The 14,713-nt window shown below is 41.4% G+C and overlaps 1 protein-coding gene across 3 annotated transcripts in view; it reads left to right on the top strand.

Moving 5' to 3' along the window:
* Dhrs9 (dehydrogenase/reductase 9) overlaps positions 1 to 13,802 on the top strand; it is a 25,234-nt gene extending 11,432 nt beyond the window's left edge. Inside the window, exons 2-6 of one of the 3 annotated variants that reach the window (XM_023719188.1) lie at positions 1,153 to 1,253; positions 1,662 to 2,018; positions 3,357 to 3,615; positions 8,077 to 8,240; positions 13,326 to 13,802. In XM_023719188.1, coding sequence (XP_023574956.1) covers positions 1,706 to 2,018; positions 3,357 to 3,615; positions 8,077 to 8,240; positions 13,326 to 13,549 — 960 coding nt within the window. In that variant the 5' untranslated portion in view covers positions 1,153 to 1,253; positions 1,662 to 1,705 and the 3' untranslated portion in view covers positions 13,550 to 13,802. Of the gene's footprint in view, positions 1 to 1,120; positions 1,254 to 1,660; positions 2,019 to 3,356; positions 3,616 to 8,076; positions 8,241 to 13,325 lie in introns of all 3 variants that reach the window. The other 2 variants (XM_023719187.1, XM_004634778.2) reach the window with 2 other exon arrangements.
* The last annotated feature ends 911 nt before the right edge of the window (positions 13,803 to 14,713 follow it).

Below are 14,713 nucleotides of genomic sequence, written 5' to 3'. Positions count from 1 at the left end.
AAAAAAAAAAAAAAAAAAAAAAAAAAAAAGAACAATTTTTTAGAGGGGTTGAAAGAAAATAAAGTCCAACATTTATAAAATTCCTTGACCTTACAGCTTGTTTTATAATATAATGTCTGTGAGAAGTCATGATTCCAGAAGCTTCCACACAGTCTAAACTTCAACACCAACCTATTTATGGTGCTCCGTGAGGCCCTCAGGCACTCTTACTCTTTTCTTTGACCCTTCTTCCCTCTACCAGATCAGGAGACAACCCAGGTGCTGCTGTGTGGGAAGGAAAATCTTCCTGGGGCTGCCGTGGGGCAGAGTTGGGAGAGCGGGCCTTCTAAATGCTCAGACCTGAGGTAAGCAGGGAAGAGCCTGCTCTCTGGACCTTGTTAACTTCTTCCTCTTGGGATGCTGGCACTTCCAGGCACCAGTTCCCATGGTAACAGTGACACATCCCCAGCGCAAGCACAGGTGCAGGCTTCTGAAGAAAGGAAAAAGGAAACCCTCTTTCTGTTCAAGTATAGGCCTTCAGATACCCTTATCTGTGGCAAAATTATTTTCCAGGCTGCAATGGTTACATTTATGGTCTAAACCTTAGTTTTATAGTAGATATTTGCCTCACTTAGACCTTTGGATATGTGGGGTTTTTCCCCTCACAGGAGACTGGTGTCCACAAAGGAAAGAATTTGAGGATTTGGGTACTGGCTTGGAGGGCTGTGCCTTGGTCAGCTTGTCTCTCACGTTCTTCCTGTCCACCTTCCTGCTTCTCACTGAACTTATTGGTGTCCTCCACTTAGTACTCTCTGCAGTGAGTTCTAGAACCCTCAGAGCCTGGTTGAAGGTCCATGTTAATCTAGTTAAAATCAGAAAATGGAAACCAAGTTGGGAATGCTTTCTCAGTGACAACAGAATGCTCCCATTTTCCTGACTGGAAATAACTTGAAGTCTGACAGAACAAGTAAAATTGGCTGGGGGCCTGCCCCTTAGCTCAGTTCTTTAGGTGGCTGCTTCAACAAAGCAGTCAGGCTCAGGTTGCCGTGGTTTGATCCCCACAACCCAAGCCAGCCAAACCTGCCCTGAAGGCATTCGGAGAAAAAAAAAGTCCTTAAAATTGGCTGACATTTTCTAACAGATTTTGTTCTTCAATCTCAAGAAAATGGCAAGAGGAAAGATTTTACTGTGAGTTGATGGACGAATTCACATGTGAGATTAATGCCACCCACCACCACACAACTGCAGCTGCCCACATCTACTCAGTGACCCGGGTCAGCTTTGCCATGGCTCACTCTTCTCCCTCTCTCCCACTTAAGTTGTCTGAATTCTACTTGGTAATTTTTCCTTACTTAAGAATGATTCTCAGGGCCAGACAGATGGCTCAGTGGAATAAGCACTTCCCTGGCAAGCTCAAGGGCCTGAGTTCAATTCCCGGTTCCACCAAAAAAGAGAGAGGAAACAAAAAAAAAAAAAAAAAAAAAAGAAAAAAAAAAAAAAAAAAAAAAAAAAGAATAATTCTCCATTTAAATGTCTATCTGTAAACAAACAATAAGAATTTTTGTACTACTTTTTTAAACTTCCTACTTGTCTACTTGAATGTATTAAAATGTCTCAAATGTATCAAGCCTAGGTTATGATGCCTTTGTGGCTCTAATTTGTATTTTCATTTTGCTTTTAAGCACATAGGACATTCTCTTCTTATACTGTATGATACAGGAAAACAATGTTTTTGTGGATGTTAGCCCTGCTGATCCTCTGTGCCTTTCTGTGGAACTGTAAAGGACGGCTGAAGGTTGTGGATATCAATGATAAGTACATTTTCATCACTGGATGTGACACGGGCTTTGGAAACCTGGCAGCCAGGACTTTTGATAAAAAAGGATTTCATGTCATTGCTGCCTGTCTGACTGAATCAGGATCCACAGCTTTGAAGGCACAAACCTCCCAGAGACTTCAGACAGTGCTTCTGGATGTAACTGACCCAAAGAATGTGAAGAGAACTGCCCAGTGGGTGAAGAACCACGTTGGGGAAAAAGGTGGGAGATGTAGGGGCAGGAAGGATGGCGGGATTGGGAAGTAACTAGAGCAAAGCAAAACGCATTTAGATTTTAAATAGCCTTTCAAGAAAATACCTACCAAATACCAGTGGCACTTCTCCACTCTCAGGAGAGTATTTTGGTACTTCCAAGGCGCAGCCAGTCACCCTGTGTACATGAGAGACTGTGCCCAATTATGCTGTCTTAAGTCCCAGAAAGTGAATTTAGAGCAGAGATGAAGGCACTGGCTTTCCCTGGTCTTCTCCTCGGCAGGGCTACTCCCGCTGCACATGAGGCAAAGGGAATTGGGGTTAAAATCTTCAGGAAAAGGTGGAAACCAAGTGGCCATCTGTATACTTCGAATATATATGGTACAAGGTCTTGCTACACAGTTCAGACTCCTAGTGATCCTCCTGTCTCAGCCTCCCAGCACTGGGATTACAGGTGTGCGCCACCATGCCTAGAGTTCCAGGGCTGGCATGGCATGCATTACAGGGATAGCACTCAGGTCCTCACACTTGCCAGGCAGGCACTTAGACTGCTGAGCCATCTCCCCAGCCCCACTTTGCACTATAAATTGGCTCCACAGCTCACACAATTTCAATGAAAATGTAAGAAAAGGCCACAAAATGTGAGCATCAGGGCTTGTCATAGTGGACTGGCGAGCCAGTGGACACCAAGACTGCAGTGGGTTCTGCAAAGACAGCTGCCTCTGAACCAACAGGTTTTTATTGGCTTTGGTTAAGGCTTGAAATACGCTCACAGACAAAGATACTGGCGTCCCCAAAGGGGAGGAAATGCACGTGTTTTTCTCAATTATATCTTTGTCGTAAATCTGAGACTCAGAAGCACAAATGCAATAATTTGATAAGCTCCAGACAGGGTTTAATGCTTTAATTCCAAACATCTTTAACAATATTAAATGTTTCCCCTCAGGGGAAAAAAAAGCCAAGTGAAAAATTGCATTGTTTACAAAAAAAAAAAAAAATACATATCACTCTTTGTCATACAGAACATTTTACAAATATTCTGCTGCTTTGCCATCTAAAAGGTAAAAATAATAGACTAATTTACATCTGAGAAGAAAAAGCCAAAAGTTTCACTCAGAAAATGCCAGCATTTGATATTTAGAACGAGAACTAGAAGAATGGTGGGTGTGAACTCGAGTAACAGAACTTCAGCAGTTTCAATCTAGTCTCTCTCCCTCTGCTATCAGTTTAGAAATTGCAAAGTATTTCAAAACAGGAATCTGAGGACAAGAAGACAATGGAAGCATTGTGGAGAGCGGGGGTTGGGGGCATGTAAGCAGTACCTTCTACCACCTTTTCTCTGTCCTAGGTCTCTGGGGCCTGATCAATAATGCAGGAATACCGGGCACACTCGCTCCCACAGACTGGCTGACAGTGGAGGACTACAGGGAACCTATTGAAGTGAACCTGTTTGGACTCATTGATGTGACATTAAATATGCTTCCCTTGGTCAAAAAAGCTCGAGGGAGGGTTATCAATGTCTCCAGCGTCGGAGGTCGGCTTGCAATTTGTGGAGGGGGCTACACTCCATCAAAGTATGCAGTGGAAGGATTCAATGACAGCTTAAGGTAAAGCAAATTAAGTAGCTTCAGAGATAACACTAACTGAATGCTTCATATGGACCAGCCACTCTATTTAGTACCTTAAATTATTGCTACTTTATAGATGATCAGTGAAACTAAGAGAGACTAAGAAACTCACACCCAAGTTCACCAAGGTAGAACTGAAATTTGAGCCCAAGTCTTTCTGTCTTTTTTACTTTCCCTTTAATGTATATGCTAATAGTGGTGATGAATTTTTAGTCCCTCAGTCAGTTTACAAATAAGGAAGCACATAGAGCGCCCAAGTCAGGGTATGTCTCTCTATTGTTCTTCCTGACAGCTGCAGACACATAACCATCTTATTTAATCCTTCAGTAGAAAATATCATTTCTCGATGAGCTGCTCAACATACTCTGTCCAGTCTTGGTAGCTGCATTGGATGGGAGAGGCAGGAAAGGTATACTTAATCCATGTTACATGGAATCAGAGCTTATTATTATAAATTCAAAACCCTAAATTGTAAATAGATATTTAAATCAAGGTTCTTGAAGGAAATGGTCGCATGTTAAAATTGGGCAATTAGAGTAAAGTTTATTTGAAGGACTACTTAAAGACATGGGGGAGGTGGGTACATAGGAAAATCCTAAAGCTTAATATCTAGGAGCTAATAACAACAGGGCATCTCCATCCTTGAGACTGAGAGGATAACAAGACAGGGAAGTTTCCAAACCTGGAGACGCAGTGGCTATTATTTTCCAGTGAGCAATGAAATAACCAGAGTTGGCATCCCAGGAGTAGGGACTAGCCTCCTTCTTCCCCTCTTGCCCCTGATCTCACACTGCCACTTCTAAGCTACTGTGCTATCCAAAGACAGAATATAGATAACGTGTCTACCTCTGGGATGTGGTCCTGGCCAAAGGGTGAAGAAAGGGAGTGCAGGAGCCAATGAAAGCTGCTCAGCCAAGAGGTGCTGTGATAGGCAATGCAGCCAGTGACCTACTCAATGAGTATTTGTTGAATCCACATATTAGAGCCTATGATCTATGCCATGCTTCTATGAGTAGTTTGCTGATAAAGGGTTAGGTTATTCTTCTAAAGTTGTTATATATCAACCAATTCTCTTTTGTCATATGATCAGACTAGCAAGTTAACTCTACTAGGGAAAAAAAATAATGGGGAAAAAAATTCTTCCAAAATATTAATGTAAATTGAAGGATCTTGTTAAAATCAGATTTGCGAGTCTGGGTGGGGCCTGAACATCTGCTTTTCCAACAATTCCCCAAGGAGATCATGTTAGGCAAGTCACACAGGCAGCGGCATACAGTCACAGTGAGTAACAAAGTCATGGAGAATTTCCATGAGTCTCCTTGGTTGATCTTTGGCTCCATTCTTAGTTACTTTTCTTGTTGCTAAGACAAAATAGCCAACATCCAAAGTTAAAGGAGGAATACCAAAATCCTGGTGGAGGGTTCAGGTCTTCCACCTAGCAATTTAGCACATGGATGCAAAACAAAGACAAAGAGAGAAAGTTCTGCAGTTGAAGAGTTCTGAGACAGCCAATGTTTTCTTTGGAACAAAAGTCCAAAAGCTCAAGGTTTTATTGGTTTCAATCAGGGAGGTAGGTGGGGGTTGCAGCAGTGTGCTAGGGAGAAGAAACTTTGCAGACATTGGCTGTAAGGAAACACAGAGCAATTTGGTAGCAGGCACAAAGCTTCCAATTAGCAATACAATGGATAGCCTGATGTATGCAAGGCTGGCATCTTTACCGCCAGGAAAGTGTAATTCTTTCTGAGTCCCGTGGCCTCAGCTAAGATGTTGTCTCATGTCTTAGCCCTGGAATCTCACTGGCGCTTGCTTGAGCTTCCATTGCCGCCATGGGGGTGGGGGGAGGCAATTCTCACCCACATGCTATAATGAGACAGGTTGGCATCTTGGCCAGTCTAGATCACATTCTTTTAGGCAATTAAGGTAGCATCTGCTTCTATATAGCCAGCTCTGCAGATTTCAGTGAATAGGGTTGAACTAAAGATGGAGGAAAGGGACTTCATTTCTCAGGAGAATGCAGCTGAGTGGCCTCCCACAGAGGAAAGATTTACTTAGTTCACAGAGTGTAGATGTTTCAGTTAATAACCCACTACCACCAAGGCAGGGTGGCACATGGCAGAGAGGCAACCAAGCAGATGACAGCAAAAGCAACAAGGAAGGAGAGAGACAAACCTCTTTTTGTTCCTTCGATTGTATCCAATCTGCCAGGATGAGCACAGTGCCTCTCCTACCAGTGAACTGACCCAGCAATCACCCACCCTTATTCCAAGCATCCTTAATCCTAGCATTGAACGATGAATCAGTCACACACTCTAAATTCGGTCAGCTCCAAAAAAAAGCCCTGCCTAAAACTGCATGAGGCTGGGGGGACATCTAGACACAAATCACAATTCTCTGAGCAGAAGTTATAATAAAATTTTAGTAGACTTAGAGATATACTCATTTAGTAAGCTAGTAAACTTAGAAATATATTCACAGGCCAGATAGCTCAGTGGACTAAAACACCTGCCTAGGCAGAGAGCAGGGACCAGGGTCCGATCCTCGGCCTGCTGTGCCAGCCCCTCCCCGGGACATGCTGAGACTTCAACTGAGACTGGGTGTAGTGGCATGCCCCTGTAATCCCAGCACTTGGGAGGCTGAAAACAGGAGGATCACTTTGAGTCTGATCTGTGTAGTGAGACCCTGTACTAACTGCATTAAAAAAGAAAGAAAGAAAGAAAGAAAGAAAGAAAGAAAGAAAGAAAGAAAGAGAAAAGAAATGTCTTCACTATAGTAGATTTAGGGATGTACTCACTTTTAGTAGATATAGAAACGCACTCACTTTGAAAGGTGTACAGAATCTGCAATGCAGTTATACTATGCCTAAAAGTAGTCAGCAAAGTGTGTTTATTTCTTTATGAACTGTGGAACTAGTATTGGGAGTGGTGGTGTCTTTAGGCCACGTTCTTGTGGCAGTGCTAGTAGGGTTTAGGGCAGCAATCCAACCTAGAGAGGATCAGGGCTCTGCGAAGCTGTACTTGCCCAGCAGCATCCTGGTCTCAGACTGTTTTTACTTGCACCCAAACATTGTTACTCACTGGCTTCAGAACTCATCAACCCCAGCACTATCATGCTTTGGCCAGAAAAAAATGGTTTAGTAGGAAGTGCCTGTGTCAGTCTCATGAAATCTCAGGAACAGGATAGAATCCCACACTTATCATTACTGTCTTGTATTTTTATGAATTTTAAGTGCTAATCATGGGCCACAAAAGGGTAAGAGGAGTATCACTAAGCCTAAAAGGCTTCTATTAGCCCAGTAAAATTTGACTACTACTAGCTCAGTAAAATGTGAAAGTTCTGGGAAACTTTCACAAATTATTCCTAATTATTGTATATTAATAATACACAATATTATTTCCTATGGGAAATATACATTTGTTACCCTTTGGTTTCAGCATTTGTCACAAGTTCTGGCACAAACTGATGACAGATACCTAGGTATGACAGTACCAGGTAAACTTAGTGCAGTGGCTTGTGCCTAGGTTATACGTTATTTTCATGAGTGGAGAGAGAAACAAGTCTTTCTGAAAGCTTTCTTGGAACTGGTATTTCCAAGATCCAACAAACTATACACTAGCTATATTGTAGAAAACAAAATCTAAAATAAATCATCCTTTAAGTTTACAAAATAAAGCTTGTTTTAAAAAGTCAGATTTCTATAAAATGGATGATTACTTTTTTATATGTTCCTGGTGAAAATAGACATTAAATTTAGGAAATCATTATTGATATAATTATGTAACTTTCCATACTTGTTTTTTCTACTTTAAAGAAATGGATGCCATGATTTCTCTAAAGCTTAGTGCATAGTAAGGGAACAGACTTCGGGTTTTCTGCAGTAGCACAATGAAAACATTTGCATAGGATCAGGCCAGGCACGCCCCACTGTGTCCTTCTGCTTATCTTCATTCACACTGCAGTTGCTTCAGCTCCCTAAAATGGAGCCAACTTATCATTCAGCCAGGCCTTGGTCCATTGCACCATAAGGCACTTCAGATACTGAAAAGATGGTGTTAACGCAAATGCTCATCAATTTAAAGAGGAGAACACAGCTTAATGGATGGACATGGAACTGGTGGTAGGGGACGTCCGCCCAGACCCTTTCCTGTGTGGCCATTGCCACCTTGATCTTCAGCTTCTTCATCTCTAATGATGGGGGAGAAGATGAAACTTCTTTCCTATGCACCCAATTCTGTAGTTCCATGAAAAGATAAGTGTTCAAATAGCAAGCCTTCTTCAAATTGGATTAAACATCAAAATATAAAAATAAAATAAGGGATAGGGATATAGTTCAATGGTATAATGCTTGCCTGACATGCACTGTGGTTAACCCCCTGCACTACAAAAAAAAAGAAAAAAAGTTTTAAAATAATATGAAAGCCACCTTACCTGTTCTTTTCACAGACGGGACATGAAAGCTTTTGGTGTGCACGTCTCATGCATTGAACCAGGACTGTTCAGAACACAATTGTCAGATCCAGAAAAGACAATCGAAAAAAAAATTGCCATTTGGAAGCATCTGTCTCCAGACATCAAGCAACAATATGGGGAAAGTTACATTGAAAAATGTGAGTTTCTGGGTCAACCCAACGTCCTCGGGGATTCACTGTCCTTAGCAGTATGAAAGAGACTGAAATAGATGAAAAAAACAAGGTTCCTAAAGTAACTCATCAGTCAGCATCTTATGGATGGATCAGGGATCCCTAGTAATTCTGTCGTCTCTTACTTTTCTGATTTTGTCAGTCTTTGCTGAGCATTTACCATGTGCCAAGTTCTATGCTAAGCACTTGTGAATTATATCATTTATTCTCCAAATGAACTATTTTGGAGAGTGAACAAAGGGAAGATGACCTAGCCGAGGTTAAACCAATTTTCCTGCTCATACCAGGATGGGAGATTCGGTAGGGCAGTGCGGGGCTCAAGGTCTTCATCTCTGCACTTAGTTCTTTGCATGAAATACCAGTCTCTCCTCAACACCACTCAAGGCTTTGTAGAGGTCACCAAAGATAGAGAACACTCGGACTCTGACATGATTCGGTTGACACCAAGAAGTAGCCAAGTGATACTGAGACACAGCGAGCCCACACTGCCCAAGGAAACGGACTCCTCTTAGAGACAACCCAACACCCGGAATGGTGCTAGATGGTGTGGCTTCTAACCGCCCTCAGGATTCATGCCAGGAAAAGAGCCTTGTTGGTTAAAAGATCTCCATAGGGCAACTCAGGTTTCAATAAGTCCTCAAAAACAGGAAGGAGGCCAGGCGTGGTGGCGCATACCTGTAATCCCAGCACTCAGAAGGCTAAGGCAGAAGGATCTTTGCAAGTTCATGACCAGTCTGGGCTACAAAATGAGCCCAAGGACAGTATAGTAAAATCCTTTCTCACAAAAAGAAAAAAAAAAAAGGAAAGAATTTTTTAAGGGAAAGATATCTGGGACAGGAACATATCCGGAGGAAAGGGAAGAAAAGTTAACCTAAGTCAAAAGACTAAGTCAGAATATAAAGATTATATAATGACGATTAATACTGTAAACGTGTATTAGGTACTTGTTACCATATTAAGTGCTTTATATGAATTCTTAATTTACAAGCCCCTCAAATATTCTATGAATCAAGGGCTATTATCTCTTTCATTTATAGAAATGGAGGCACAGAGAATTAACTTGCCTGAAATTACAAAACTAGCAAGGGGAAGAGCCAGATGCGAAAGCGCTCAGCCTGGCTCTGCCAGGCACTCTTGGACACTGCATTAGAGCAAGAACGAGGCCCTCAGTCACACCTTCTGTGTCAGGGCTCCTTCCAGCTCCAACTTCCAGGCCTGCTGGCATTTATGTGGTGTTCCTCACACACTAAGTTCCTGCATTAGGTGGAACAGGGCCCCACCACGCTGTGTCCCCTGTGCCCCCACACTGTGATCATGTGTCCTCCTCAGTGCCCTGGTAAGACTGCCCTCCATCGCCAGGGTCAAGGCCAGGAGCCTCGAGGTGGAGCTAGGAGTCAAGGCAGATGCACCTGGGAGGTTTGCCAAATGACGGACACCCCAACACCACCGTGCCTCACACATGCACGCGCGCTCACACACACACACACACACACACGTGGAATTAAAACCTCTCATTTGACAAACCTTCCTGCTGATGTCACCCTGTGGATTCAGAACCCATCCATCAGTGTTCTCTTTCTCACACTGACTCTGAGGATTTAAATTTAGGTTCATTAGGCACTTCACCCTTGAGACTTAGTACATCAGAAACAAAATCCCTCTTTTAAAAGAGCTTTCTCTTTGATGCTGATGGAGATACTTTTTAAATGCCTGTGCATGTACCACCAAATTCCATTTAAAGAAATTTTTAAATTTTTCATCATAACAGTACATATTTTGTGATATTTTAATACGTGTATAGAAATGTAATAATCAGATGAGGGTGTCTGATTTTTGATTCATCAAACATTTATCATTTCTTTGTGTTGAAAACATCCAAAATTCACTCATCTCAGAAATACCACAGCACATGGAGCCCAATTTTATTTTATTTTGTTTGTTTGTTTATTTATTTATTTATTTATTTAGTGGTACCAGAGATTAAACTCTGTACCTTGTGCTTGCCAGGCAGGTGATTATGCCATTGAGCTATATCCCCGGCCCGAGCCCTATTTTATATTGATGTAATATTTATTCTGACTTAGTCTTTTGACTTAGGTTAATTTTTCTTCTCTTTTCTCCAGATATGTTCCTGCCCCAGATATCTTTCCTTTAAAAAATTCTTTCCTTTTTTTTTTTTTTTTTCTTTTTGTGAGAAAGGATTTTATTATACTGTCCTTGGGCTCATTTTGTAGCCAGACTGGTCATGAAGTCTGGTCATAAAGATTACATAATGACGATTAATACTGTAAACGTGTGTTAGGTACTTGTTAAGTTTCTGTTAAGTTTTTCCAGTTCAGGACTTACAGATTAACCTTGAAGTTCCCAAAGTAGACCATAATTTAAAGTTATCTTTCTTCATTTCCCTGGTTATGGTAGTGTGGTGTAAAATAGCCACTAATACTTAAGTTTCTTTTGTTCTGTTTTATTTTCTTTTGTTTTATAAATTTGTGGGTAGTAGGATTTAATGTTGAAAGGAAGAGCTCAGATTGTACATTTTTCCTTGAAAGGGGAGCTCAGATACATTTTGGAAGCATACGAGAATCCTATGGTAGTTCTATTTTGAAATTTTGAGGAACTCCACTACCATTTTTTGTATTGGCTGTTTTAATTTGCATTCCTGCCAACAGTGTACAAGGGTTCCCTTCCTCCACATCCTCACCAGCATCTGTCATCTTTGATGTTTTTCCAATGCCCATTCTGACAAGTATGAGTTAACATTTATTTGTGGTCTACATTTCATTGACAATTAGTAATGTTGAACATTTTTTCATATATCTGTTGACCATTTATCATTCCTTTGAGAAATCTCAATTTAGATCTTTTCTACTAGTTTTCTAACAGTTTAAATAATACTATTTTCTTGTTATTGAATTGTGTTCCTTTTGTATCCTGGATATTTGCCCCTTATCAGATGTGTGATTTGCATAATACTTTTCCAGCTCTATAAGTGGTCTCTTCATTGTTTTAACTGATTCTTTTTTTGAGCAGAGGCACAGATGCTCCTTAGGTTGGTGGGTTATCAATCTGCTTTGACATTTGTCACCTGTGTGTTTGGGGCTTGTATCCAAAAAAGGATTGCTCAGACCAAGGTCAAGAACTTTTTACCCTATGTTTTCTTCTAGGTGTGTTACAGTTTTAGATCTTATGTTTAAGTCTTTATAAGTTGATTTTTTTTAATATGGCATGAGATAAGGGTCCAATTTCATTCCTCTGGGAGATGGATATCATTTTCCCAGCATCATTTATTCAGTAGACAAGGACTCCAGATATTACCAATCACTTGTAAAATACCTACCTTCTTGAAAAGGATCTCAGGGGCCAGCCAAAGAGCTCAGCAGAATAAAGCACCTGCAAGCAGGCACAGGGGTCAGGGGTTCGATCCCTGGGCCTGCTGTACCAGCCCCACCCCCAGGGTGCACTGAGAGGGCAATTAAGACTGGGTGGCAATTGAGACTGGGCGTAGTGGCGCGCACCTGTAACCCCAGCTCTTGGGAGGCTATAAACAAAAGGATCACTATGAGTCCAATCTAGTAGTGAGACCCTGAAGACTTCCCTAAAATAAAATTTAAAAAAAAATTAAAAGGAATTTAGTAGCTCTTTACTCCAATGTTTCCTTTGCCTGTGAACTGGGCTACTTTAAACTTTCTTTTTTCTTTTCTTTTTTTTTTTTTTCCTTTTTCTTCCATAATTTAATTGAGAAACAAATCGCAATGAAACAGTTGCAAACCAAATTTGTAGGACAGATTCAATAATTAACACATTACATACATACTTCCTAGTGGTTAATTGCTGTACAAGATGCGGACATGATATCCTATTTACAAACACCATTAGAACAAATCCCTCTATTCATTAAGAGAATGTAACTATATATCCAACCTAACCATTTTGAATACACAGATACAAAATGGACATTCATCTGTATCCCTTTTTTTTGTTGTTTGTTATTTGAATATTATAGGTATGTTAACTCAGCAAAATATTCTAAAAGAGTCCAGTAGTCCATAATAGTAGTGGGTCTTCCACTTCACTGGCAGTGTCAGAAATTGTTCAGCATAACAGCTCACCATAACAGCGTGGCTTTACTTCTTATACTTCGTTTTTATACTTTTCTGCTGCATGGTTAAGACCAAGGTAAAACAGGACATATGTAACAAGAGTTGTAGCTTTTGGGTCTGAAAAGGTCAGTGAAATCCCTTCAGGATAAACTTTCCAACTTAGTACATCCAGGGGTTCTTTTTTCACAGAGTCACAGAAGCAAGTGGCACATGAGTACACACCTACATCCACACTTGTGTACACGTGTGCTCATCCACCACACTTCCTACAAACATACTACCCCCTGAAATGAATTTGAAATCAAAACTATGGTTTCCTAGGACATAAGGTCTCACTGTGCAGCCTGGACTCATACTGATCCTCCTGTTTTCAGCCTCCCCAGTGCTAGGATTACAGGTGTGCCCCACCACATCCAGTCTCCATGGCTGGCTCAGAACGCCCGGGAGTGGGGCCAGAGGGCCAGGGCCCAGGGGTCCAGGAAGGCCAGCTCTGTATGTGATGCAGGGGATCAAACACAGGTCCCTGCGCTGGCCTAAGCAGGACCTTAGTCCGCGAGCTATCTCGCCGGCCCTCCTCCATTGCTTTAAATGCAACTCCTCAAAGTCTGGTCCTGATGATGGATCAGCAATCCCATCATCTAGAAGCTTGCAAGAAATGTAAATTCCTGGAACCCACCTCAACCCTACTGACTTGGAAACTGGATTTGAACCCAGAAATCAAGATTTTTAACAAGCCCTCTGGGACCTTCTGCTGCCCATCCGACACTGAGAACCTAAAAACAGCACATCACACCCTTCTCTGAGGAAAGACTAAAACCATCACAGTGCCTCCCAATTCTGACAACAAATTCAAAATAAACTTTCTCATATAATCCTGCCCTGTGCACTTTACCTTCCACTCTGCTTTTCCTCTTCTTCCAAAGAATCAATGTGCTTTGTTCTCATTTTGCAGATGTGGACAAACTTAAAAGCAACTCACGCTGCATGAACGTGGACCTCTCTCTTGTAGTGGAGTGTATGGACCACGCCCTAACAAGTTTCTTCCCAAAGGCTCGTTACACAGCTGGCAAAGATGCCAAAACTTTTTGGATACCTCTGTCTCATATGCCAGCAGTTCTGCAAGACTTTTTATTGTTGAAACACAGAGTAGAGCTGGCTAATCCCAAAGCCATGTGATTTCAGCTCATCACAAACACCCATCCCGGGCTATGAGATCCCTGGATTTCAAGGTCAGGTCTCCTTTGTGATCCTTTGTCCTATCTGGTCCAACATGGACTCACCTAAGTCATGCTTCTTTTAGTAGAAGAAGGAGCCTCACCCCAGCAGTGTTCTTCCAGGGTCCCTTCTCAGGCCTTCTTTCACAATAAGGACAGAGGTGGCCCATCACACAAGCCAGTGCTGCCCAATTTGAGACAATGTATGCTTGGAGGATGGAAGAAAAATTGGAAGGCTTCCTCATCCAAAAGGAACCCTTGCCTGCCTCAGGCTCATTGGGTAATCTAGAATGTTCAGCATTGTCTCTTATCAAAATATGGAGCCATAAGTAGAATGTTGGCTGGACTAAACATTTCTGTTTATGTTGGTGGATTAAACATTTCTGTTACATTGCTGAGAATAAGACTCTGAGGGCCTGCACCTAAGTTGTGACAAACTTCGGTAGGCAAAGGAAAATGAAGACAGATAAAACATCGTGTGACACCAGTGTAAGCCAAAGGGTGGCCCAATTCAACATTCCTTTCAGTCTTTTTGGAGTAGACATATTCCTTGTTTAACAACCTACCTGTCTGATGACTATTTAGACTTATGACCAAGACATACTGTACAGACTTACAACCCATTGCTCAGACTAATGACCTGTTTTTATTTGTAGACAGTTCTTTACATCTTCTTTATGGAGCCTCGATATCTTCTTTTGTATACAGTATACCTTGTTTCATAGTACTGCAATTCTTGTTGGTTAAACTGCATAGTACAATCCTATAGTTTTATTTTGTTATATATTACAGTATTGCATAAAGAAATGCAAATAAAAGCAAAGTCGTCAACTTGGAGTTTCCTTTGACCATTCGTTTGTTCTGAATATTGTAATGTATATGCTGTATACAATTCCTTATTCAGTGATCAATATGTTTAATGGCCAAGTCACAGGAACAGAGCTTAGTCATTAAATGAGGCAAGTCACTGTGGTTTTAAGAAGCCAGAGAAGTTATCTAGCACACATGTGCACTCTTGATATGTGTGCACACATATATCCTTAACTTACTGGGAATAAAATATTTAACAGCTGCTGCTGGAAACCACGGCCAGCTGGAGGTATCAGTAATTCTACGCATCTCATTC

Source organism: Octodon degus, unplaced genomic scaffold, assembly GCF_000260255.1.
Source record: "Octodon degus isolate 3935 unplaced genomic scaffold, OctDeg1.0 scaffold00065, whole genome shotgun sequence".
NCBI lineage: Eukaryota > Metazoa > Chordata > Mammalia > Rodentia > Octodontidae > Octodon > Octodon degus.
The sequence above is the reverse complement of the archived record's forward strand: the minus strand, read 5'-3'. Positions and strand labels throughout refer to the sequence as shown.